General features: G+C 38.1%; 1 protein-coding gene across 1 annotated transcript in view; it reads left to right on the top strand.

Annotated features, from left to right (window-relative positions):
* The window catches only part of EDIL3 (EGF like repeats and discoidin domains 3), a 401517-nt gene that overhangs the window by 263098 nt on the left and 111376 nt on the right, over window positions 1-27043 (top strand). The window contains exons 7-9 of the mRNA XM_075542664.1: window positions 7099-7254; window positions 8489-8633; window positions 12702-12886. Of these exons, the coding sequence (XP_075398779.1) occupies window positions 7099-7254; window positions 8489-8633; window positions 12702-12886 (486 nt within the window). The remainder of the gene's footprint in view (window positions 1-7098; window positions 7255-8488; window positions 8634-12701; window positions 12887-27043) is intronic.

Raw genomic sequence — 27043 nt, 5'->3', positions numbered from 1 at the left:
CATCGTCGGGATTAGAGGAAGACTTATTAAAACCTGCAGCACTTTGGTGAACTGATCTTGCTTGCTGGAAGTGAAGAGGACTTGGAGCACTAACTGAGGAAGATGAAAGTCTTCAGCTTTCCATGTGGATTGCATCTTAATATAACGAAAACAAAATGCTCACCACCGACCAATAGAAAGCATTATGATAAATAGAAAAAGATTGATGTCAAAGATTTTATTTCATTCCACAAGCCATATCCATGGTAGCAGAAATCACAGAATCAAAGAATATATTGCATTTGTCAAATCTTTTATGTAATACCTCTTTAGAGTGTTAAAAGGAAAGATGCCATCACCATAAGAACCAAGATACCTCTGTCCCAGCCATGGAATTTTAAGTTACCTTATATGCATATTTAACCTGGAACATTAATAGAGCAAGTGAAAAAAGAATTGACACGCTTTAATGGTCTTGGGGAAGAAAAGTAAATATTCCAGGGAATTCCAGATAAAGGGGCAAATCTTTGTTGGAAGAAGTACACCTAGATTGCTCTTTAGAAGTGAGAATAAAAAGACTGTCGTGTGTACTTTAGACGTGTTCAGCATCATGCTCAAGGGTGTCATGTAAAAGGGTATATCAGTAAAAAGTGGGGGAAACATCATTGACATGGATTAACATCAGTGGCACCAACTTGATTGAATCTAAAAATAACAGTAACAGCTATGTATATAGTTTATCATCTTGAAAATATATACTTAAAAAAATTGAATGTTACTTTAACTTAACATGGTCCTGACTCCATAGCAACCATGTAGAACTAGATAGAACTGCCCCTCAGTTTCTTAGACTAAATCTCTTGGAGAGGACAAAGTTTCATCTTTCTCTTGGGGGAGTAAGGCGACTTACTTGCTGATTCTATTTTGAGCACATTTGCAGAAATTTTCAAGTAGTTTGTTTCTCCTCTTTACCTTTTCAATATGAATTTTATAACATCTGTTGGTATTAATAACATCTGCCTTTGGGAAAGGTTTCTATAATCCTCTGTTCATGTGCACTACTTTTCCCAGTAATTTTAGTGGCATATAATTCAGGTGCTCCTTAATTTAATTGTCCACTTACCTCTGCTGTTCAAATTCTTCATCAAAATCTTTATTCAAACAATTATATTCTTTCACAACAATATCGCTAATTTGGTGCTTCTTGTATAGCTGTCATATATTTCAAAAATCTTATCTGTATTTTATAGGTCATGTAAGTTTAAAAAATTTTCTTCAAACTCTAATATGTTCCATTAGATAAAACCATTTCTAGCATGAGTTCTATCTCTTGATTATAAACAAAAAAAAACATACACACAGGCAAAGATGTTTCCAACTGAGTCAATTCTAAACCATGACAAACTGATGACTGAGTAAAGATATCGCAGTGTGTACAAGACTGTGATCTGGAAGCAGGCTGCTAGCCCTTTCTCCTACGGCATCTGTTGTCTCAGACCACCAACGTTTCAGTTTGTAGTCACACAGTTAACCGGCTGCACCAAAAAGTCGCTCCTATTTTGATCATAGGACTTCTATGTATCGACTAATTGATTTCTAAGTTTTGATGAGCAGTATACCTGGGGAGATGAATGTCAGCCATAGTCACTGGAATATTTCTCCGGTTGGATTGAGTTTTTACAGCAAAGAGCATGACAATGTTAAAATCTTCACGTAAACTATACTCTCATTTCCCTGCAACTATATCTGTTCCAGATTATACTCTAAACATGACTTCCATCCCTCTTAATCCACAGACTAAGGAGACGGAGTGCAGGGCTGAAACCCTCAGACTTCCTCGTGGCAGTAGGCCACCCACTAGCTCTTGCTGCAGTGACTGGAGCCCAAAGCAAAATGAAAAAGAGAAATGACACCGGTAGAAAGTTCTACCTTTCTTGGTTCTTGAGGTGTAACTCTACATTCCCAGACAGAGATGTAGACCTAGGGATCCCCAACTGTTCTATCACTTACAAAGATGCTGAGGATGTTGCATGGTTTATTACCGTATATACTCAGGTGCAAGCTGAGTTTTTCCGGCACATTTTTTATGCAGTTTTTGGAGTAAAATTAAGTGCCTCGACTGTTATTCGGTTTGGCTTATACTCAAGTATGTACAGTAAGTTGAGTCTTCACCATGGAGTACGTGCCAACTCAGAGCCTCTATAGGACAGAGTAGAACTACCCTAGTGGGGTTCCAAAGCTAGAAATTCTTACAGGAACAGAAAGCCTCCTCTGTCTCCCCTGGAGGAGTGAGGGCAGTTAAATGGTTGACCCTGTTGTTAGCAGCCCCAACCATAGCCCACTGTACCACCAGGAAACCAAAATCAAGCTCATTGTCTTCACGCCAATTTTGATTTGTAGTGGTTCTATAAGACAGGGTAGAACGGCCCCTGTGGGTTTCCCATGGAGAAACTGTTACCCTTGTGGTGAGCAACCTACGGTGTAACCCACGATGCTGCCAGTTTCTTGTGTTAGAGCTTGGTAAATCCCGGGACTAGAAGTCCCCTATTCCAATTGCCGTCTTGTCTGAAACCCATTACTTTACTATGTTCCACTCCAATACAGCAGATAGTCTCTGTCTCTCTCTGTCTCTCTCTCTCTCTGTCTCTCTCTCTCTCTGTCTCTCTCTCTCTCTCTCTCTCTCTCTCTCTCTCTCTCACACACACACACACACACTTAAACATAATAACTCTGTTTTAATAATTTCATCACACTTTGTTTTGAAACGTTATAAGTATGTGTTTGATATGCTTATCCACGATCACAAATTCGGCTTGTTGTTAGTTACCACCCAGCTGAATATCCCTCATGGTCGCCCATGTGTACTCTCCAAATTCAAATCCCATATCATTACGTGGGAAGGGCGAAAGAATTGTATTTCCCATTTGAAAACAACAGCAACAACAAAAAATAAAAATTAAAGACCAAATGTAGTGTTCTGAAAGCTTTATAGGCAGGAGGTATTGTTAAAGTTTTCATATACGTTATATCTTGTATAAAAATGTATACTGTTTACATGAAAACATCATATTGCACTCCTTTTATTAGTGAGGAAATTGAATTTCTGAAGAGGTATGTTGTCCAATATAATGTAGGTAGGAAGCTACAAGACCAGGTCTGAAACACAAACCAATTATTTTCTGCCTAGTTTTAGCAAAGTTTCTTTCTATTCTAAATCCAGATTTTATGTCTTCATATTTATATTCACTCGGGAGAAGACAAAATTCATTCACATATCTGAGTATGCACTTCCCTTTTAGAGGGCCGTGCAGTGCATACATTGTCTGGTAGTACAGTAATTTCTTTCATAACAAGTACATATTAAAAAGGTGCCCAATTATATACCCAAACATTTACCATATTCCCACAGAATATTTTTTAATTTAGGCTGTACATGTTAAATTCCCCAGAAGCCTTTGATGCAGTTCCTGATATGGTTCCAATAAGCAGATATATCTAAGGTCATATTTTAACCAGTGTCATTTTTACAGAATGGTCACAAAATAATGCTGGAATGGGCAGACATGTGACAGGTGTTTATGGTGATATTTCTCCAATAATGATAGAATCTTTCCCCAAGGCTTAGTGTGCTTCTTGCATCAATACAGATTCCTAATCTTAATTCTGAGTCTGATCTTGTTGGTGAAACTGTAGCCCATTTATATCGAGTTCTTAATTGTCTAAATTTAATTAGTCTAGAGACAAGAGAGTTCAAAAGTCTAAAACCGAGGAGCAGCTATGTATTGTGCTCCTAATTTTCTAGGTTAGGAATTCAAAACCACCAGCCAAACTGAGGGAGAAAATGGGGTTTTCTACCCTTGTGAAGAGTTAAAGTCTCAGAAACTCACAGGAACAATTTTGCCCTGTTCTATAGGGGTGCTATGTGTTGGCATAGACTCAATGCTAGTGAGAGTACAGTAGAGAAATTATTAATAAAGCTAGAATCAATGTCCTATAAATCAGTTTTTTGTTGTTGTTTAGTGAAAATTGCCCTGATTTAAAATTAAAATAGCTACTTAAAAAATGTATCACACATGATTTCTCATCATTCACTATTGAATTCCATTTTTCTAAATACATATTAGGAACATCTTAGAAAATATTATCTCTAATGATTTTTAAATGAAAATAGAAATTTTAAAACGTTGGTTATACTTCTGATATTTAAACTTGAGAAAGTCTGTCTAGAGCTCATCAGCCCAAAATCTTGGAGAAATAATTTGGCTGTCGACCAAAGCTCAGCTCACTGACATCCTGCCCATTCTGATTCAGAGACTCTATAGGACACAGAGCTGTCACGTGTGTCTCCAAGTCTTTAATTGTTCTGGCAGCAACATGCCACACATATCTCTACAACTGATGGGTGCAAACAGCTTACATGTTGGTTTGCAGCCAAGAATTTAAACAATGATGCTTTCATGACTCACATGCTTTCTTTTTATACAAAGATTATAAAAAATTTAATTTAAACAAGGTAAAAATATCATTGAAAGGGGAATATTCATTAGTATCAAAGGTGAAATCCGGCATACAGAATAGGGAGCTATGTGGTCTAAATTGCCTTCTGTCCATGTTAGACACAGGGAGTTTAACTTATGAAGAGTCTCAAATTTTAAAAGAGGAATGACCTTCGCATGTAGATATTTAAGCAATAGTGAAATTCTATAGCAATGTGCTAGTTTGCCTAATATTTTAAAATGAAGTTTCTTATAGAAGTTATCTCACAATTAGATTCTAAGATCAGTCTTTGACGGATCAACTGAGGTCAAAGTTGAGGGGAGTAAGTACAGTGCACCTTTATGGGGGAGGAGGGGAGTTATCTTACTTCAACTCCTGAACAAGAATGACATAAACTTTTCCGTGTCAATAATTATCTTGAAGTCTGAGTTTTAAAATAAGGAAATCAATATTGAATATCTGAATCAATCAGTATTGTGTGTGTTTGTGGGTGGGGGGATGGGTGGAGGATCCTGGGCTCAGTACTATTTATATTGTTGGCATTGCATGATAGAAAGAGGGAGCGTGCACACCAGGTAAAGGCTGGAGACTACTTCACTCCAGTTCTTAATCTCATCGGAGTCCCAGACTTTCTTTATGTACAGGTTGTGAGTCGACATTGGAGAATAATTTCATGACGCTCAGAGAGGGAAAATTAACTTTGGTAAACTCAGAAAGGACGAGGAGATTGCCTTCCCTAGGACATTGCCAATTTCCAAAAGCCTACTTGAAAAAGACCTTGACTACAGGCAAGGTCCAGCTGTGCTCCTAACAAGTTTAAAATCTATATACCCTGGAGGGAGAAAGCATTACAGATGTTTTAAGAAAACATACTGTTTGTTCAAGTTGGGAAAAACTTTAAAGATCGCTTTCACAGTTCTGATTGTAAACTTTGCGAGTATGTGACATAAACTTTGATTGTAGAAGGGGTGATTTCCTAATAAGCACTCTGTACTTGCTTAAATATCCTCTCTTAGAATCAAATCAGAGAATGGAAAACCATACAGCTTTTCATGATTTTAATGGTTTTCCATTTTTCTCTGGAAGATAAGATGTTATATATGATTTATTGCTTTAATATTATTGTGTTAGGCCAGCTTGACTAGAGGAACAAATCCTGAGACATTCATATATATATATATATATATATATATATGGGTTTTATATCAAAAGTAATTATTTATCAAGAAAACATCCCATCCCAGTCCACCTCAAGTTCATAAATCCTATACTAGTCCATAAGTCCCTCTTCAGACTCACACAGCCATGTGTATTGATATAGAATGCAGGAAAATCATAAGCCGACAAGTGGATCCAATGGCAGTGGCTCTGGTGTCTATCTGGGTCAGCCAGCAGGAGGGTGAAGGCAGAAGGGGGGGAGGGTTCTGAGGGCCCTCCTGATGAGAAGGCCATATCCACATGGAGGAATCCCAAGCTTTGATCTGATTGACAGGCTAAATATCACCCCTACATTTTTATATATCTCCAAGTGACTTGAAATTATGTAACTGCCACAATTATAGCTTAAAACATTCCATATTATTTAAAATGTATATTGCCAGAGAGGAGAGTTTTATAACAGTCTTGCAAGAGTATTGAAATAGAAATAGTGTCTTTCTACTGGACTGAGATTATATAAATAACAAAGAATTTTAAAGTGACTAGATTATTTGTTATCTTTATCAAATGTAGGAAAGTTTTGTTTTATTTTAATTTGAGGAACTTAATTTAAATAGTACATGGAAAACATCAAAAGGGTGCTCTATTTAAATAAAATAAAAATAGTAAAATTTTATTAGAGAACTATTAGAATTTGTTGAAGGATGTTTAGGAGTAGGAAAAAAAATAAGGAGGTAAAATAAAACCCATTGCCTTTGAGTGGAGTCTGCCTCGCAGTGACCCTGTGGGACAGAGCAGAACTCTCCCAGAGGATTTCAAGGCTGCACATCTTTCTGGAAGCGAGTAGTGCATCTTTCTCCCTTAAAGCAGCCTGTGGTAAAATTGTATGTCATAAGATGAATAGAAGAGCAGCTATGTGGTGAAGGAACCCGTACACCCTCCTGACCAATGTCGACTGTGCTCCTAGAGCCTAGGACGAAACAGAAAGTACAAGAAAAGAAGCTTTTGGGGTTTTTGTGGTGAATTTTTGTTTACTTTCATCATCGTCGTGATTGATGCCTTTGTTTTCCTTAAAAGATCTCAGTGCAAGTTTCTTGTTTACTGTAAATGAAAAGTTTTGTAGCCTGATTCTGTTTCTGGAGACAAATTAACCATCATGTTAGCATTGGAAATTCATACAAATGGCATTGAGATTATTTGGATAAAATCACATTTCTGTTTTTCAGTTGATAAAATCATAAGTAACCAAATGACTTTTAAAACTCTTTATACTTAGAAAAATGTCATAATAGGAGCAGTTTTCCAGTTAAACATAATACATGCTTATATAGATATAAAAATTCAAAGCAAAATTATTAGCTTTTATATTGTTTTTTTTTAACTATACTGTGATGGTAAATAGATATTGTCTGTTTTGTTGTCATGAGCACCATGGTTATCACCGATTCTGCCTTCTCTCCACAGATAAATTTGCAAAGGAAGATGCGAGTTACTGGTGTGATCACCCAAGGAGCCAAGAGGATTGGGAGCCCAGAGTATATTAAATCATACAAAATCGCCTACAGCAATGATGGGAAGACGTGGACAATGTACAAAGCGAAAGGCACCAATGAGGACATGGTAAGACGGATTGCAAACTTAATTTATTTAAATTCGGAATTATTTGGTTAATTATTGATTATCAAGTGTGTTTTCAGCCAAAGGCTTACATAGTGGGAAATAATTTGTTGTGTGTTTTAAAAATTGGGCAAATAATGTTAACAAGGAAGGAATTTTAAATGAGAGTTCCAAATTTGCAATGATGGCCATTTATGATTTTCTGAGGTTTTAATTGAGAGTCCTATAAAAACTTTGTCACAGCTTAGTAGGGTCCTGTGTAAGACAGTTTGTTTTATTTTAATAAGACTTTTCAGCTTTAGTTTACTGCCTTGAAAAATATCAGTTGGCTTTAATCAAATAATGGTTTATCAAAACTACTATCTTAAAAGCAAAAAAGGATGAGGTCACGCATAAGATGCATTTGATATCTTTATATTTGATAATTTTGTACCTGGGGTACTACTCTTTATAAGAATAAAAGTGGAGGTAAATATAATATGAATGGCTCAGTCATCATATAATATTACCAATTCTTCAGTGATACTCTGAGATTTGTATTAAAAAATATGAACACTTTGGTTCATCCTATTTAAAGTTAAGCCTTTAGCCTAGACTGTAATGCATTTGATTTTAGATTGTAAAAATTATCCTGTTGAGTAATCTAAATAAAGTTTTCTGGTTATCGGGCTATATACAATGTCAAGTAAAGATAATATCTAAGGAATTTTAGAATGACTCACTTTAGTACGTATTTTTTGAGAAATGTAACTTCATTTTATGTAGATGAGTAATTTATCTAATGATTTAGGATAATAATTCAAGAAATCTCCATGTGTCAGACCATAGCGTTAGAACATCACAAAGGTTGGTTTTTAACAAAAAATAACTGTAAAAACTAAGTAGTAAAATGAGTAAAGGAACCCAAGTTAAGCTAAAAAATGTAATGTTCTCATATTTCAAGAAGAATGAGATGAGAGAGAGACTCCCTGTTCTCAGGGCTTTCTCTTAACACTGGCAGCCCCATCAGAGTACAGAATACACCCTATGCCAAAAGGCTTGCAACATTTTAGAGTTTATCTATGATCTTTCTATTCACTGCTGGTGGCAACATGCTTCCGAAATGCTCCAGTGCCCCAAATCATTTTATCTAGCTCATGAAAGATGAAGCTAGGTATGGCAAAGGGTTATTATATGAGTTGTGTAAAGAAGCTTTCGTAATTAATAATTTTATTTTTCTTATTATGTCCTCACACAGGTGTTCCGTGGAAATGTTGACAATAATACCCCCTACGCTAACTCTTTCACACCGCCTATCAAAGCTCAGTATGTGAGGCTCTATCCTCAAGTGTGTCGAAGGCACTGCACTTTAAGAATGGAACTCCTCGGCTGTGAGCTCTCAGGTGAGTCTCACATTATCTACAGAAAGACTCCTGATGGAGTAGTGGGTCACGTGTTGGGTTCTTAACCACAAGGTCAACAGTTCAAACCCAACCCCGTCCTGAAGAAGAAAAGCAAGACTTTCTGAGCCCATAAAGCTTTACATTCGCAAAAAACTCACAGGGACAGTTCTGTGCCATCCTCTTGTGCTGCTGTGAGTTGAACTGGCAGTGATTTTGATTTTTGTCATATTTAAAAGGAGCCGTGGTGATGCTCTGGGTTAGATGTTGTACTGCTAAGCATGGGGTTGGAGGTTCAAACCATTAGCTACTGTGCAGGATAAAGATGAGGCTGTCTGTTCCTATAAAGAATTTAAATCTCAGGAACCCTATGCAGGGTTATTATGAGTTGGAATTAACTCAATGGAAGTGTTTTGCTGTTTTTTAATGTTTGTTTTATATATCCTATTAAAGGACACAAACAAACAGAAAGCTCTTTCACATGAGTTGTATCCTACTACTAAAACACAAATTTTCAACATCTATAGATGTTCATTTCTGCTACAAAACATCTAGGACATTCTTTGTGAAAATCGCTGTGCTGCAAGTAAGAATGACAATGTTTATTACGTGGTGCAGAATGATTTAAGTTAAAGGGCCAATATATTTTTGAGGTTTTATGTGGTCAACAGAATTATAGCAATTCTTACTGGCAATTTTTGTAAAATGTGAATAAATGTGTCTTATTGATTTTGGTAGTGATTCTGATTTATAATTAACTTTATTTTTGTCAACTGACCAGGAGATCTTGACTTCTTTTGGTTGAGGTTTTGTGAAATATGCAAATTTATCATTTCTCCCAAGGAAGCTTTACTTCAGAACTGAGATTGTTTCTCTAAATTCATTCTTGGATCTTTCTTTCTTAGTGATAGACCTGCTTATTGTACAAACAGTGTTCATCCATCTCAAAAAATAATATATCAAAGGACTTGAAGGTAAATAATTCTTGTCCTCCAGGAGCCTCAGGACTAGGTCTAAGGATGAAGCCTTAATGTGCTGTTCTCATGATGGTCCCCTTTCAATATAGCTAGATTGTGAACTAAATAGAAAATCTTGTCTAGACGTTTTACTGTGTTAGATTGTCGGTTGCTGTTCTTATATACCTGGCATCCAAATGTATAAGCTGCCTTTGCCCCAGTGGCCTGAAATGATTTTTCTCAAACAACTATAAAGGATAAAAAAAATGAAGAAAGTAAGAAAAGAAAGGCTTCCTTCTTAGTACATCCTTGAAATAAGGAAAACGTTTTATCAAACTTACCACTGAGACCATTTTTAAATAGGAGTATGCACCTTTGCAGAATGCCAATTATGTGCTTTGTATTGATTTAGGGATTGCTTATAGGTTAAAGTGTATGCTTTCCATTTCCCTTCTGAGATTTATTTCTGGCACCATGAGTGACTTCTAAGCATATAAGAGTTGCTATTTAAAAACTACTTTTTTCTTTCTTTTTTTTAACAAGCCCATAACATTTAAAGGAACGACAGCAATGTGGGCCAGATGAATGATCCTGTTATAAAAATCATATTGTCATGTTATTTATGGGTGTCTTTTATGAAGCAACCAGCACACGGTTTTATTGCTGTTAATGATCTTAACTGAGATGTTTTCCCTGGTTTGGTCATTCACACTTGTTATGGACGAACAGTAAATTCGGCAGTCTTATTTCTGTGCAGTGTGTGTCTTGCATGTCACTCTATCACCAGGGCCAGTGTCATCCCTGAGCCATCCTTCGTAAAGCAGTCCGGAGGAAGCCACCATCTGATGAGGTCTGTTCTAAGCGCTGTGCTTTCAGGTGCTTGGCTTTACCTTCCCCCGTCCTTCAGCCTTTGGATGCATGAGGGTCAGTCACTTAAACATGGCACAGCTACGGCCTTAAGGTGTAAATATATCTTACCTTCAAGTTTGACAGGAGGCTACACTTGACACTTGACGGATTTTATTTTCTCAAAAGAAACAGTGTTCTCTCAACTCTACAAATTAATTTTGAACTTGCAAGTAAAGAGTAATATCTCATGCAAGGAAAGAAAAAGAGCAAGGCCACGCCATTATAGAAACAATGGATTTCATTGTTAAAGCTTCATTTGGCTCAGATGTTGTCCACAATAGTAAGAGTTAATTATTTTCTACTTGTGCAGCAGTGATGAGAAGGGAAATCTGTAGCATTAGGTACATTGGGAGAGGGCTTAGTGATAGCACTTGGGAAGAAACAGTAATATAACCTATCAGATGGCTTTCCAGAATCCAGTAAGCATTGTAAAATGCAAGGCTGCCGTATTTTGTTCAAGAAGCTGCTGTAATATCTTACAGGCTGCCTAAAATTTTACTAGTTGATCTTTTCCCAAGACACTTATAAAGGAAATCTAAAATGTCCAGAAGAGATAGGATTTAAGATGTGTAGCCTGAAGTAGATCATAGCCATAATTAAAGGAGGAATACTCACCCTTTTATCCTTTGAGCAAAAATAATTATTCATTGTTGTGGGGGTTAATTACTAGATAACAGATTGATTATGAAATTAATTCTCTGACTAAGCAAAAATGGTCAAAGTAGAGGTGTTCTCTTTCTAGCCTAATGTTTAGGTTTGCTATTATGTCACAAAAGGAGGAATACCATCACATTTCCTTTTACCTGTACCTTTCTTTCCGAACAAGCCGTTCTACAAAGATGGAGGAGGGAGGGTGCAGAAAAACAAGTCAGACATCTGTAATGTAGACAATAGGCATTACTGAGTAACTGCCTGCAAATAAATAGCATGCCATTAAGACCATTAGAACTTGTAGAATCCTTGAGATTTGTTATGACATTTTCCTCGCCTGGAATTTATATTCAAGTTTTATAGCTGTTTGTATTATAGAGCTTAAAGTATAGAATTCCTTTTAGACTTTCCCCCGAAACCAAATTCCTGTGCTAAGAAATAGAACTGGTTAACCCTCCAAGCCATTTTTGGTCATGTTTGCTTAGAAAAGGCAGAGTTCTAGAAAGTGGAGGAAAATGCAAAGATGAAGGAGCCTGGTGTTTGAAGTGACTCAGCCAATCGCAGCGTGTGACATCCTCACACGTGTCAAATTAGACGGTACTCCACAGGATTGGCAATGGTGTTGTAGAGCAGATCACCAGTCCTTTCTTCTGACGTGCTCCGGGTTGTCTGGAACTTCAAAATCGCTGTCGACAGTCAAACACCTAAGCAATGCCTAACCGTTTACAGCATGCAGGGCTCCTTTTGCCTAGCCACGGATCGAGAGTGTGGGCAAGTGTGTACCTTATTAAACCTAAAGGTGTATGTCTTAGATTTGAGAATCTCCAAAAATATTCAAACAGCAGAGTTTCTGAGTGTGAGCTTGTCAGGTCACGGTTTTTGCTGTAATTTGCTTGTTTTCTTCTGTTATCTTGCCATTTAGCTTGAGGTCTGCATTTGCCCAGTACCTTCTGCCCAGTCTACACTGAGCAACCTTTGCTTTCCTATCTTCTGGAGTAAGCCCTGTTGGTCCTTTAAGAATTGTTGCTAAAGGTTCTCAGACATCTCTTTGGATACAAAATGTTGTCCCGTTTAGCACAGGACCAGGGAACAATTTGTGACAATGGCATATGCTGAGATGACTTTCATTTCCGACATAATGGAACCAAATTCAAGAACACTTGATATACTTTGTGAGAAAATGTCCCGGTTTTCAAGTGAAACCGTCGAAGCCCAGGGAGCAGTCATGAGGCTACAGTAATGAGACAGGAGAGCATTTTACTATTGTTTGCATTTTGCGGAATCATCTATCACAGTAAAATAGTTTGAATTGTCTGTCTCATTTTCCTTTTTTTCCCCAAAATATATTCCAACAAAATAGGCTGAATTGGCTATCTTGTTTTTCAATTTTGTCCCAGATTCATTTCTGATTATAGCTTTCCTTGTGAATTTAGATGCTTTCTTTTTGGTGGAACGAATAGCATTGTGCTTAATCTTCTCCTGCAGAAACAGAAAGAACACAGAAGACTTCCAGGATGATGGATGGTTTTCTCATGGAGTCCTCATTCTCTTTCAGGCTGTTCTGAGCCTCTCGGGATGAAATCAGGACACATCCAAGATTATCAGATTACTGCTTCCAGCATCTTCAGAACTCTCAACATGGACATGTTCACTTGGGAACCCAGGAAAGCTCGGCTGGACAAACAAGGCAAAGTGAATGCCTGGACTTCTGGGCACAACGACCAGTCACAGTGGCTGCAGGTAACCTTTCCTAACACTGGTGCACATCCACCCCCCACCACTCCTTGGGCAATCGCCTACTGGGTAGGTGAATGTTAGAATCAACACCTTCTCCCACATTCAATTGTGATTTCCCCACTGGCTTTGCTGAATAGATAAAAATGTAGAAATTCCTTATGAAGTCAGGCCCAGATGCTATTTTTGCTCTCATGTTGTTTTGCAGATGCCTCTGCTCCTTTGATTCACTTCTTATACCCGATTACACTACGTAGTTGTCAATTTCATCAATGATGAAAGCATTTGCATTCTAACTCTCCGTTACTGTAATGCTCTGTGTCAATACTGGTTTTGAAAATGTCACAGGAGGAAACCAGACTGCATTGAAATCAAGCCACTGACCGGCTGCAGATTGTTCACAAAGCAGCACGAGTCATGACTTATTAGCTCGTTACCTGCGGTTGCTAAGCAATGTAGCAATTTGATTATTTTCTCATAGCTGAGCTGGCTGAGAGACAGCAGCGGCAGCGCCTCGTTAGCATGTGCACATGAAGTGATGATGTCACAGGCAGTGCTTTTCAAAAACCGGCTCTTGAAATGCACTTATTTGTGGAGGACTTTTGAAGGATGCACGGATGTGGTAATGTTTTCTGTGGCAAATAAAAGTAAGACAGCTTAATTCCATAATGAGGGGACTGTAGGTGAGATACACGCACTCTGCTTTCCCGGGTGTGTGTGCGTACAGGAGTTTCAAATCCATGGCCATCCCTTGTCCTTCTCAAGACCACGACAACGATGGAAACAGCAGGTTGCAATGTATCAAGCCAGATCTGCCACACCAGAAACGAGTATCACCAAGTCATAAAATTTCTCATAGGCCCACCCTAGTCCTTTTTTTTAACTTGCCCAGCCTTTTATTTTTTTCATATTTTAACACATAGAAATCATCACTTATTTTATTACTCTCTCGCCTGGACCTTCATTAAACTGGAATTGCATTGTAGTCATTCGCTTGTTACCACACATCGTGGGTAAGTGTACTTGCCACGCGCCTCGAAGGAGCCCGGGGGGTACCTGGGCTAAATGCTGGGCTGCCATCCGAAGGTGCGGTGGTTCAAACTCAGCTGGACCGAGGGGCAAACAGGCAGAGGGCTGCTTCTGTGAAGCCCTGAGAACCTCATGGGGCAGCTCTTCTCTTTCTTGTACAGGTCCTGCAGCTGGAAAAGACTAGAAGGCAGTGTGCTTGGCTTTGACTTTGTTTCCCCTATTGCTCTTCCATGAGTCTCTTGAAGACAGGGCAGATACGCTATTTTATTTCGTCCAAGTACTCAGCATGCTGGGTGTGTCATTCAGTTCAGCAGCTCATGCCCTTAGCAAGAATCATTGAGTGCCTGTGAAGAATCAGGTGACCTGGTAGTGATGCCACAGGCATGGCAGACAATACACTACTCGTGGTTGTGAAATATCACGTCTTCTTAAATCCATTCATCTTATTGAGTTGCCATCACACTATAATTCTCTTGCTTTCCTCCTACTTTCTAGTTAATTCTTTTCAACGTCTTTTCCATCCCATCTACTTCCTTTTAATATATTCTCCCTTCTTTTTAAACTAATGCTACACAGCCCTACAAACTGATTTGGCAAGTTGTGGCGACCTCAACTACTACCTAATGATCCAACTACTTTAAGGGCATTTCATTGCAAATGTGCCGTCTCTTACTCCCTTATAAAAACCCTTAGAGAACTTCCAGCAACCTCAGAACAAGGTTCCCATGCCTGATATATTACCAATGGGCTTCCATGGTAAGGGCCCGTTTCATGTCCTATCCCATTCTTCTACTTTGGCACGGGCTGTTCAAACTAAGCGCAGTCTCTAACGTCTTATCCCTGAACAAGTGTCCTCTTCCTGGAGTGAAAGCATGCAGAGTGCCTCTGCTCAGGCCCCTCTGGCCATCAATGTCGTAAATCTTTCAGCTCCTGTTTGGGTGAAGCTTCCCATGAGAGGAGTCCCTGGGTGGCTGTAGGGGGCTCAACTCTGCAATGGTAATCAAAAGTATGGCTGTATAGTTCCACACGGAGCTACCTTGGAAGAAAGAGCTAGCACTTTACTCTTTTTTTTTAATGCCAGTCCTCGAAAACCTTGTGGAATACAGTTCTGCAATGATACCCATGGGACCCCCCTGAGTCAGAGGGGACTCAACAGCAGCTGGTTTTCTTCTGGGAAGCGTTGAGGCAGCACCGTCTCACCCCAACCCTTGCTTAATTCTCCCCTGATGCTCCAGTGTCTTCCACAGTTTCCTCACCAGCATTTCCTTGGCTACATTGTTCACTCCAGAAGGTCTGTTGACTGCACACACCCCAACCCTTTATTAACTATCTGTCACAATACCTTACTCATGGAAGCCATTTGATTAAAAAATGTTGAATGAGTGAATGCGGAGAACAACTCAAATTACTCATTTGAGCCTACAGAGCATAACCGTTTGATGCCCTGTTAGAGAGGCAAGTGGCTACATAGCCTCAGATTCTCAACAACAGTTGAAAACTAATTGGATGCCTAATATCAAAAGATTAGCCTTGACTGAATGTTTTTATATAGTCCCTCATGAAGATTTCAGGTTATTAATTTTAAGAAAATTCCCCTCTACTTCACTTCTCTAATGACAAAGTTAAACACGTTCTTTATTGATATGATAGTTTTAATTTCAAATACCCCAATCATATTTCAACTTACCCACAACTATAATTTGATAGATGTATTGTTGTATAGAACAAGAGTTTATACCTGACAAATAACTCAGAAAATGAGGTAGACTCTAGAAATACTCACACAAAGGAACTGACAGTGACAATGTTCCTCATGAATACAAAAATATAACATACTTTTACATGATTGAGGGTGTACTATTCAGTGCAAGCCCCTATCCATCACTTTGTTAAAGATGCCTTGTAAGCTGTTTTCATCAAATCACGTGTGTGCTGCTATTGATTCCTTCTGTGGATGACAGATTTTCTGTGGATGACATCCAGTGTATGTCAATTTTTTCTTGTGTCAAAACATAATTAAGATCTCCAGAAGAAATGAAATTTACACCTTTACTTTTGTTGGTTTTTTTTTCCTATTCTGGAATCAAAATGACCTTGTATTGTTACTAATTCTAATGTCTCCCTCTCAAGAGAAAATAGTCTTTTCAACTGTACACTATTAGATTTGTGTTTTGTTGAAAATAAGTTTGGCATTCTTACAAGTAATACTGGAATTAGATACCTTTATGTTTGATTTGTGCAGCCAAATGTCAATTGTTATCTTTAGCTAAGACTTCTGAACTTTTAAATTTTAGCTGTATTTTTAATTAAAAATGCACGAATTCAGTGCTAAAGCTCATCAGTGGAAAAGCCATGCCTATCATTTATATTCCTTTAATTCATCATTAATCTTCTGGGCATTGATTTCTTTGTGAACCAACTGCACATGTGATCTCCTAATTAAAAAAGGTTTATTTCCGTTTGATAGGTTTTTTTAAAAATGTAATCAGAGATGTCGGACAGTGCAAGATATGACAAAATAATAATTTATAAATTATCAAGGGTTGATGAGGGAGGAGGAGTGGGGAGGGAGGGGGAAAATGAGGAGCTGATGCCAGGGGCTTAGTTGGAGAGCAAATGTTTTGAGAATGATGATGGCAATGGATGTACAAATGTGCTTTACACAGTTGATGTATGTATGGATTGTGCTAAGAGTTGTATGAGCCCCTAATAAAACTATTAAAATTTTAAAATTGCAACAGTTAAAAGCGAAGCCATGAACACCACTGCATGCCCAATTGTGGCATTTTAGGAAGTTTTAGGATTCATTCTTTTAAGAATTGTTAAATATGCAAAAACAATTTTAATATTTCAATTCTGCTACTACTTTCATATTTCTCCTGGTTCTTTCATATGATCAAAATCCATGGAGTCTTTCAAGCAGAGTTCTTGTGTTGTTTTCTTTCCAAGTGACTGTACCTAATTGATGGCATCCTGGAAATACTGCTAATCATGCAGTCATTTTGCCCTCTTATAGAAAATGGCAAAAATAAGACCCATTCCAAGCAGTGCTACATAAGAGACATGTCTCAGACTTCAGAAAGAGTGCTAATGTCATTTATATAGATGATGATGTCCATAACTTTAATATTTAACCAAGCCTTAACCAATGTGTGTTCCAGAAACCTATTAACGATAAAGTCACGCTGCCTATCTTTTAAATTATCTGCTCCGTGACCACATTGCAAGAAAAGTCAATCATTTCAGATTCATGATTGGATGTTCCTGACACATGGTTGGGCTAGATTTTAATTACTGTTATAAAAATAAAATGGCATTTCATTCACTGAGTTGTTTTTTTTTTAGATCATATTTTCCCTGGTTAACTACAAGAGAAATTGTTGATTTTAAAGTGAAATAAGTAAGATGAATGACAGAAGAGAAAAACTGCCTAAGTACCCACTGAGAGGAAACTTTTTTCTTTCTCTTTGTGATGCTTTGTGTGAATTGGGGGAATGTCTAATCTCACAGGATCAAGTATTATAAAGAATGAATATATGCAAACAGAGTGTCCCTCTTGTCATGAACAGCGGTGGCGGTGGACATAGCTGGCCTCCTCTTGCTCTCCAAAGGAGAAGGAGAACCCAATTCTTCCATATTGTCATAGTTGGCCAGGCCTCTGTGCACCAGGCTTCTTTACCATTTCTCCCTCGGCATTGTGCTTTCGTGCTGGGTTTAATAATTTGCTGAAAAGGCCACACTGAACTCACAGACAATATTCACAATTACGGGGGTTTTTTTAGGGAAGTTAAAAGATGGCCACAAGTCAGGATCAGCAAGCAATAAGAATACACACAGCCATTGGTCCCCAGCAACACCTTGAACCCAGCCAGCATCCAAGTCTCTGTTGTCCTCACTCTCAGTCACTTTTCCTTTGCCTCCATGGTCCAGGAAGCTAGTCTGCCTGTACTCTCTCTCATGCTTCCATAGTCTTGGGCTAGGTGAGGCGAAGGTATCTCCTAGGGCAGCACTGCGCCTCTGAGCCTCTGCCACAGTCTCTCATTTATCTGATCTTGGAAGTCTCAGCTACTTCAGACTGAGATCTTGGACATGTTTTTCCAAATGGTCTTAAAATGTTTCTCTGTGATCCAGAATGGTGGCTCTTATATACTGAAGAATAGTTTGGATGGTGGCGTGACTTGTCTTTTAGCCTATCTAACCTTCCCCCCCCCCCCCCCAAGGAAAATGAACCATGGTTCTTAAGTCTCACCCTCTCCTATTCTTAAAGAAATCCCCAAAGAAACAATAATGTGGCCAAGCCACATTACTAAGGTTAGGACTTCACCTAACCTTAATCCTATAAGAAATGGAAAAACAAAACAAGTTTGCTGCCATCAAGTTCATGCTGACTCCCAGTGATTCTACAGGACAGGGTAGAACAGCGTCTGTGAATTTCTGAGTCTGAAATTCTTTACAAGAGCAGAAAGCTCCACTTTTCTTCCCAGGAGAGGCTGGTGGTTTCAAACTTCATATCTTACCAATCTCAGCCTTACTCCTTATGTCACCTAGTTTCCTCAACAAAGAACTCTCTCTGAAACAGGATAATTGCCACATGCTTGGATTCCAGAGTAAGTATAGATCACATAAGACATTGTTGCTAAAAGCACATAGTAGTGAACCAAGTCCAATAAAACTATGAAATGTGAAGTAAGCAGAAGATCAACAGTTTGAAACCGCCAGCACTTGGTGGGAGAAAGATGGGCCTTTCGATTCCCATAGAGCGCTGCAGTCCTGGAAATCCACAGGGTAGGCCTACCCTATCCTATAGGGTCACTATGAGTCAAAATTGACTGTATGGTGGTGAGTTTGGCTAGTATATTAATATACTGGTTGCAAACCCTAAGTAATATAAATAGATTATATATATATATATATATATATTATTTCTAAATAGTTTTTTAATTATGTAGCATCACTTGATTTAGGACTGTACTACAAATATTAATAGGATAATTTGCTATGTTTACCAATAAAAGAGATGCTTATATGTTTATATTTTTATTGTAGTTGGGTTTTCAACAAATTATATAAGTTCCCCTTTAATTGTGCTTAGATTAGACAAATGTATTGGGATTCTGCAAAAAAGGAAGCTAGTTAGTGACATTCTATCAGGTGAATTATGATAATCTTAAAATTGCCATGAAAGTACTGATTTATTTTAGCATTGGTGATAGACTAAACCAATGAGCACTCTCAATATTAATTCCAATTATTACAAACTTTGTTTAGGTAAGATATCACAAATTCTCTTATATTGAATTCATTGTAATGTATCCACTGATTCATTGATGATGAATACAGAAAATGTAGACATCAACTGTTTATAATTGAGTCTATGAAAAAATAGCTCATTTTTCATAGGAAGTAATATAAATCACTAACAAGAAAGGAAATGTCACAATGTCACCCAGAAAATGACCTTTTGGTCTATTTCATGAGACATGTGCTAATTTCAGCTAGTCTGCATCACATTTCAACCAAATTAGTAGAATTAATAGATTTGCTAGATTGTACATTTTAATTTTGACCTTTGTCAAAATTGCATCTAACTCTACATAACTTCATTTCAATACTAATTTTGTGAGTTGTATAAGAAACCAATTAAATTTATACTTTCAAATTAAATTAGCTTTATTTAATCTGACACGTTTTAGGCCCTCAAGAAGGGAGTTTTCTAGCAATAAAATTTTTAATGTTTTAAAAGTTTATAACTTCTCTTCCCCACTGGAAAACTTCTTTAGAAAAAAAGTTGAAGGAATGGTTTCTAATAATCAAATTATTCCTAGCTCCCTGAGACACATTTGGAAATATGAAAGAATGTGTGCATTTGTAATTCTTCATCAATATTTCATATATTGTAAATAGAACTCTATATGAAAACCAAGCTCACCGCCATTAAGTTGATTCCGACTCATAGTAACCTTATAGGACAGGCTAGAACTGCCCTGTGCAGTTCCAAGACTACATCCTTATGGGAGTAGAAAACCTCGTGTTTCTCCCACAGAGCATCTGGTGGATTTGAACTGCTGCCGTTGTGGTTATAAAAGCTTAAGCACTACACCGCAGGGGCTACTCAGAACCCTGTATAGTATTGGCTTATCTCCAGAACCCCAGTGGCACTGGGGTCAGCGATGAACTGATAACTGAGAATCTAATCCTCCAGAGGGTCTGTGGGAGAAAGATGAGGCTGTCTACTTCCTTAGAGATTTCCCTCCCTGGAAACACCATATAGGGTGTTTATGAGTCTGAGTTGACACAATGGCAGTGAGTAAATAACTTCATATGTAAAAACAAAACAAGAGAGAGGAAAATATCACTGCCATTTCAGAACGACCATAGAAGGGCAGGGTGGAACTGCCTCTGTGGGTTTCAGAGACTGTAATGCTTTACAGGAATAGAAAGCCCTGTTTTTCTTTCTTAGCACGTTTCAAACTCCTGACCTTGAAGTTAACAGGCCAACAAGTTAACAGGGCTCCTTTCACATGAAAAATAGGTCTAAAAATGACAAATAAAGTAATGTATGGATGAGTGTAAAAAAGCTTATGTCGAATTATGTCACATATTGCTCATGACATAAAATTTTTGTAATTTTACCCTTTCAAAGGGAATCTTCACAAGCTAATTAAAATACTTAAGTAGAATATAATTAAGTAGAATAATTGTAGAGAAAATAATTGGACAAAAAGACAAAAAATACTCTGGGGCTAGAATCAATGTGGTCTCAAAAAAAAAATCAAACTCACTGCCATGAAGTTGATTCAGACTTATTGTGACCCTATAGGACAGAGCAGAACTGCCCTGCGCATTCTTGAGACAGTGCCTCTTCACATATGTAGAAAGCCCTGGCTTTTCTCGCAGAGTGGCTGGTTTCAAACACCAAGCCTTGCCCAAAGTATGCCAGCAGGTACATCTATGTAAAGCTCCTATTATAGCAAAATGCAATGCCAGGCTGAATACAATCGAATGACAAAGTTACCCCTATGTTCTTCTGTTTGTGCAAGTACTGATACCCTAGTTGTTATGTGCTTGACATCCCCAAAGCTATAAGCAGAAATGTAGGAAGTTGGAACGGGAGTGGAAACCAGACAGCAGGACTTGCAAGAATTGTATGTTCACACCATTCATGTTTTGTGATAATGAGAAGGAAATAATTTCTGATTCTGTTGCGTACAAATGGATTTTAATCTGCGTCTTATTAGTTTTCTTTTTGTTAATACTTTAAGTTAGTTGTAAGAATGCTAACCATTCCGTAAAACTATGGTCTGATTATATGACAGTGGATGAAATTTAGAATTGGTAATACTTTTAAATATATATATAAAAAGAGGAATGTTTTTAGACTATCAAATAAACTTCAAGGATATTTTCATCTGTGATTTTATTTTGTTTCTAAAGCAGCCCTCTCAGGGACCGAAGTTTGTTTGATGAGACTGTGTAAGATCAGAAGGCTAGCTAAGGATTACCCAACCTGTCAGTGATTGGCAGTGACTCCAGATGTGTCAGGGAGCGACCATGACTCTTTACCACATTATTCTGTGGACCACCCAGTGAATGGGGTGGGACTCTTTTCATCAAGAGGAATTTATTGGGCTACAAAGTCCTCCCAGCTGCCAGTCCCGCTCAGCACTTCACTAACCATTTACCTTGTCTGTAGTACTGGCCCCTGGTTGGCCTGTGGATTAAGCTTGCCCTGTAATCTTGTGCTTCTGTATTTGGAACTTTATCCTCATTACAGTGTTACTCAAACTTGAGTACACGCAAACATCTGAATCCTCCATGGAGGCAGAGACTCTGGTCATAGGCAGTGTTGAACTAGGATGTACATTACCTACACTGAGGGGCTTCCCAGGTGAGGTGTTCTCATTGTTACTAGGTGACTTTGAGTTGATTTCATTCACAGTGTCCTCATGTGAAAGAGTAGAATGCTCCATGGGGATTTGTTTAGGCTGTAACTTTTATAAAAATATGTCACCAGAGCTTTTGCCCACCATGAGTGTCAGCTGGTAACCCTTCAGGTAGCAGATGAGCACTAAACTTTTACTGTCAGGGTTCCTTAGAAACACAAATTTAACCATATTTTGGCATTATTTTATATATGAAATGTATTTATCATAGGTGTGTGTAAAACATTTGAAAAATTAAATTAGCTTTTGTTTAAGACATATTCAAGAAGTAATCAAGAAATAGAAGTGCTTTTTATATATTATGCCCACTGTGTATATACCCCTCATTTTAGAAAATGTTGTGCTTCCGTACACTCATGGTCATTGTGAAGCTCACCGGCTTTATCCTATGACTCTTTCTAATTTTATTCAGAGCTGGTGATACTGTGATGAGTAGGTCATTACATTTTTATTTGCATTCCATTTATGAAAAATTTTATCAAAAATTAAATTGATCTCTTTCGTAGTAAAAGTCGCATTATTTTGGAGTAAACTTTCTTCAGTAAAGTAGTTTTAGTGTCTTTGTTAATTCTGTGACTGTTGTTGGAGGAACCCTGGTGGCGGCATAATGCTTACATACTGGGCCCCTAACTACAAGGTCAACAGTTTGAAACCACAGGCCACTCCCAGGGAAAAGATCCAGCTTTCCACTCCAGAAGAGTTACAGTTTCAGAAGCCCACAGGGGCAGTTCTGTCCTGCCCTATAGGGTCACTGCTTGAGAAGAGTGAGGTTTTTGTTTGTTTATTTTTCGGGTAGTTTACTAAACCTGATCAGTTTCCAGAAGGTCACATCCCTGAAAACCTTGTGGTTCACAGCTCAACTCAGTGTGCAGGAGGTCACCTGAGTGCAATGACCACGACAACATAGTAATACATTACTTACACTAGCAAGCATAGCTCCACCTAGCCAAGCCCTTTTGTATCAATCCTTATTCTGAATCTACAGTCTAAGCTTCCAGTTCATAGTTCGCTGCTATTACTTTGTATTTCAGAGAAAAAAATATATAAACATCCTTAACTATGACAAATATAATCTCAGCATTAGGACAGACCAGAGTTCTTGCTCACTAAAGTATGGTCCTACTATTGAATATAGCATGGACCACCAGGAAAATAGAACTACCTCACTAACATCAAGTCGATGCCGACTCATGTGACCCTAAATGAGCCCTCGTGGTGCAATGGGTTTGCATTGGACTGTGTTCCACAAGGTCAGCAGTTCAAAAGCACCAGGCACTCCATGGGAGAAAGATGGGTTTTCTACTCCAGTAAACTGTTACAATCTCGCAATAGTTCTACCTGCCCTAAAGGGTCACGATGAGTCAGCATCAAAGTGGTGGTCGTGCGTTTGGTTTGGAGATCAGAAGAATGACCAAATCTGTTTGTTAAGAAGTCTGCCAGAAAGCCCCTTGCGAGTAAGGATGGCTGAATTTTATCTCATAGATGTAGGACATGTTATCAGGAAAGACAAGACCCTTGAGAAAGACACCATGCTAAGGTAACATAGAGGATCATCAAGAACAACAACAAAAAGGAAGTTCTTTGCAGAGATGAATTGACATGGTGGCTGCTGGGATTGACCCAAACATACCAATGTTTGTCAAGATGGCACAACAGCAAAGGACGATGCTTTTTCTATTATAGGCACGGTCACTGTGATTCAGAACCTATGTGACAGTGTTAGATTTACTGGGGAAATACCTCGGTTCTTGGGTTCATGCCTGAAAAAAAACACTCTGGAGCCTTGGTTGTGATCTAAGTGAGTTCATATATATATATATATATATATATATATATATATATATATATATATATATATGATAAAAGCAGTTTCAGACGTTCAGTAAACTGAATGACAGACAGAGAGAGAGACAGAGAGAGAGAGAGAGAGAGAGAGAGAGAGAGAGCAAGCGAGCGCAGGTGGTCAATGGTGTTGGTTAACCCCATTAGCTTAATTAAATTTACCTGGCCTAGATGGGCCAATCCAGGTGTACCACCCTCAAACTTTGGAGCATGCGCAGCGGACACCCTGGTCCCTGTTCTACCTACCTAACAGCTGCACTCGATAGTAACAACTACACCTCATTGCCCCGGCCTCATTACTGCTTCCTCCACTTGGCCTCAGCCAAGTGACTGTTCTACGCACAGAGCCTCCCGAATTCGCCTGGATTATTGGCTCCATCTACTCCGTCAGTCCTGGGTCCAGCTCCACTCTGCCTTCGGAAAGCTACCTGCTTGTTTATTGTCTGCCTCTGGAAGTTCCATGGACTCACCCGTCTTCTTAACGGACCTCAGGATTCCATGTTTGACCACGTAGGTCTCACTTTCTGCCGTAGCTTACCTGGACCTTCGCCACTATCTTGAGCCCGCAAAAGGGCGTCCAGGTACTTACCCTGTTCATCTTTCTGATGCTTCCTTTGTGTTTCAGATAGTTTTGTCAGAATTAGACCCTAGAAACAAATAGACCCCAAATTTTGAAAATGTGTTTTCTTTCCTCAAGCTGATTATCGAATCAGCATGATATATATGAATGCTTCATTTTAAAAACGCAGTGCCCTACTGGATGGATCATTGGTAGAATTGTCACCTTTCGTGTCATAAACGACGTTTGAGTGCAGGCCAATGCATCTCCAAGACAGCTAGCACCCGCTTGTCAGTGGAGGCCAGTGGGTAGCTGGGACGCTGACTGGGCTTCAGTAAAGTTTTCCCAACTAAGGCAGTCAAAGAAGAAAGATCTAGCAATCGACTGCTGGAAAGCCCAGTCAGGAAAACCTTATGGATCACAATGAGATCACTGCATATGGCGTCACCAGCGTCCAGTGTGGACGCCAAAGCAGCGAAAGCCAAATCAGGTTTATTTCCTCTCAAAATGATATATTTTATCAATGTTTCTCAAAATATAATCTCTGAAATACTGGTTCCATGAGGAACTTTAAAAAAAAAAAGAAGTTCTGAACTGAAATAGATTAGAGAAATTCTGTATTATCCTTTTTGGCTCTCATTAATTTATATGGATATTACTATAATAAAAGATCTATAGAATTCTAAAGGAAACAGATTTTTTAATGTGGTATAATTGATGATTTCCAAAATTATCTGAACACAGATTTTTTTTTAATTTTAGTAAATATCTAAACATCCCAGGCACCATACAGGTATATGCTGAATTAATTAAATTGCATTTCAATAGCACTTCATTCTTTTCAAATAGCTTTTCAAATAAGTTTTGTTTTGGTATCTTTGTAATATAGAGTCATTATGAGTTGGTATCTACTTGAAGGCAGTGAGTTATTTACGTGTTTATTTCGGTCTTTTAATAATAAGCCGAGGATATGTAACTATTTGCATAAATTACCCTGACTCAGAAAATAGAGCAGGCTAGAATAGACACATGTAAATGATGGAGTTTGGACCCCAAATCTACTTATCTTTGTTTTCTTTGAGAACCGTGTTTTTACAACTGTTTCTATCCGACACGTGGTGTTATGAGGCTAACCTTAGCAGCATTTTTCCTTCTCGACGCTTTCTCATTTTTTTTAGTACAGAAAGATATATGCAAAGCATTAGTCTTTCAAAACATGATTTTCCAATTCATTGCTTTCTTCCGTTTTTGTTATAGACTTACTCAGTAACACAATTTCATAATTACTATGTCTATATCTATGCAACCAATTCACTTGAAATTGCCTGCTTAAATTCAAAATGTTGTTTTCATTTCATCTTCAGAAATAATGTTGCACAAAAGCCACAGGCCGCCCAGAAGTGCCAGAATAACCAAGCCAAATCAAACCAAACTCAACTCACTGCTATCGAATCAATGTTGCTTCCCAACTACCACAGCTACCTGCAGGCCAGGGTAGAACTGCCCTAGTGAATTTCCCAGAATGCAATTCTTTATGGGAAGTAGAGCCCTGTCCTTCTCCCGCAGCTGACCCATATAAATGGACTGCTTTGAACAAGAGAGCAGTCACATGTGAGCAGAGTGACATCTGCCAAGAAGCCTTTCCTATGAATTAAAGGATTTACTTAGATTGGGTTACAGGCCAACCCGAGCCATATCCACTGCCTTCAGATCAATTCTGACTCACAATGGGCTGCAGGATAGAATGCAGCTGCTCTTTAGGGTCTTGATGACTAAACTGTTATGGGAACAGACAAGGCCTTTTTTCTGTAGAATGGCCCCGTGGTTAACCCCGTGTATCAGCACAACTCCTTTGCTTTGTAATCGTGTATACATATTTATTTATTTTTTTTAATATATTTATATATATATAATTTTATTGAGAGCTCTTACAATGCTTATTGCAATCCATACATCAATTGTATCAGGTATATTTGTACATATGTTGCTACCATTCTTTTCTAGGCAGTTACTTTCTTTTTTTTTTTTTTTTCTTCTTTTACATTTTATTAGGGACTCCAACAACTCTTACCACAATCCATACATATACATACATCAATTGTATAAAGCACACCCATACATTCCCTGTCCCAATCATTCTCAAGGCATTTGCTCTTCACTTAAGCCCCTTGCATCAGGTCCTCTTTTTTCCCCCTCCCTCATATGCCCTTGGTAATTTATACCTCGTTATTTTGTCATATCTTGCCAAGTAATAAATATTTTCTGGCCTATTGATTTAAATATGAATTTGAGCATTTATTTAAACTCAGCTTCCCTCTGGCTTAAATGGGACAGAGATTCATCTTTAAAACATGACTTTAATTAGACAAATTGTAGGTGTTTGCCTCCCTGCAAGTAGTTTGGTTATGTTGTTTGGTGTAAAGATTTCTCTCTTTATGCTGATAAGATAGGCATTTGGAACTGATTAGAATTAAACTTGAATGTAGAATCATTATTAGGATATTCTTTGCTCTACATAGTACAATGGAAAAATAAACAATAGAGATATGCATCAGGAAATGTGAAGCATGAAAGCACCATATTTAACACATATATCCCTCTCATAGTGTTCTCAATAAGACAAATTATATCCTCATTGTATAATAAGATTTTTGTTGTCCTGTACATTTTCTCTTCTACTTACTCAAAACCAAAAAGGGTTTCAAGAAGTGGTTGAATATCAATGAGTAAAATAAAAGCCAGGTAATTGGCCCAAAGAGATGAATTGGCACTATGGGCTCAGCTGTAACA

The sequence above is a fragment of the Tenrec ecaudatus genome, chromosome 2, assembly GCF_050624435.1.
Source record: "Tenrec ecaudatus isolate mTenEca1 chromosome 2, mTenEca1.hap1, whole genome shotgun sequence".
Taxonomy (NCBI): Eukaryota; Metazoa; Chordata; class Mammalia; order Afrosoricida; family Tenrecidae; genus Tenrec; species Tenrec ecaudatus.
Note: the sequence above shows the minus strand (reverse complement) of the source record. Positions and strands in the feature narration are given on the sequence as shown.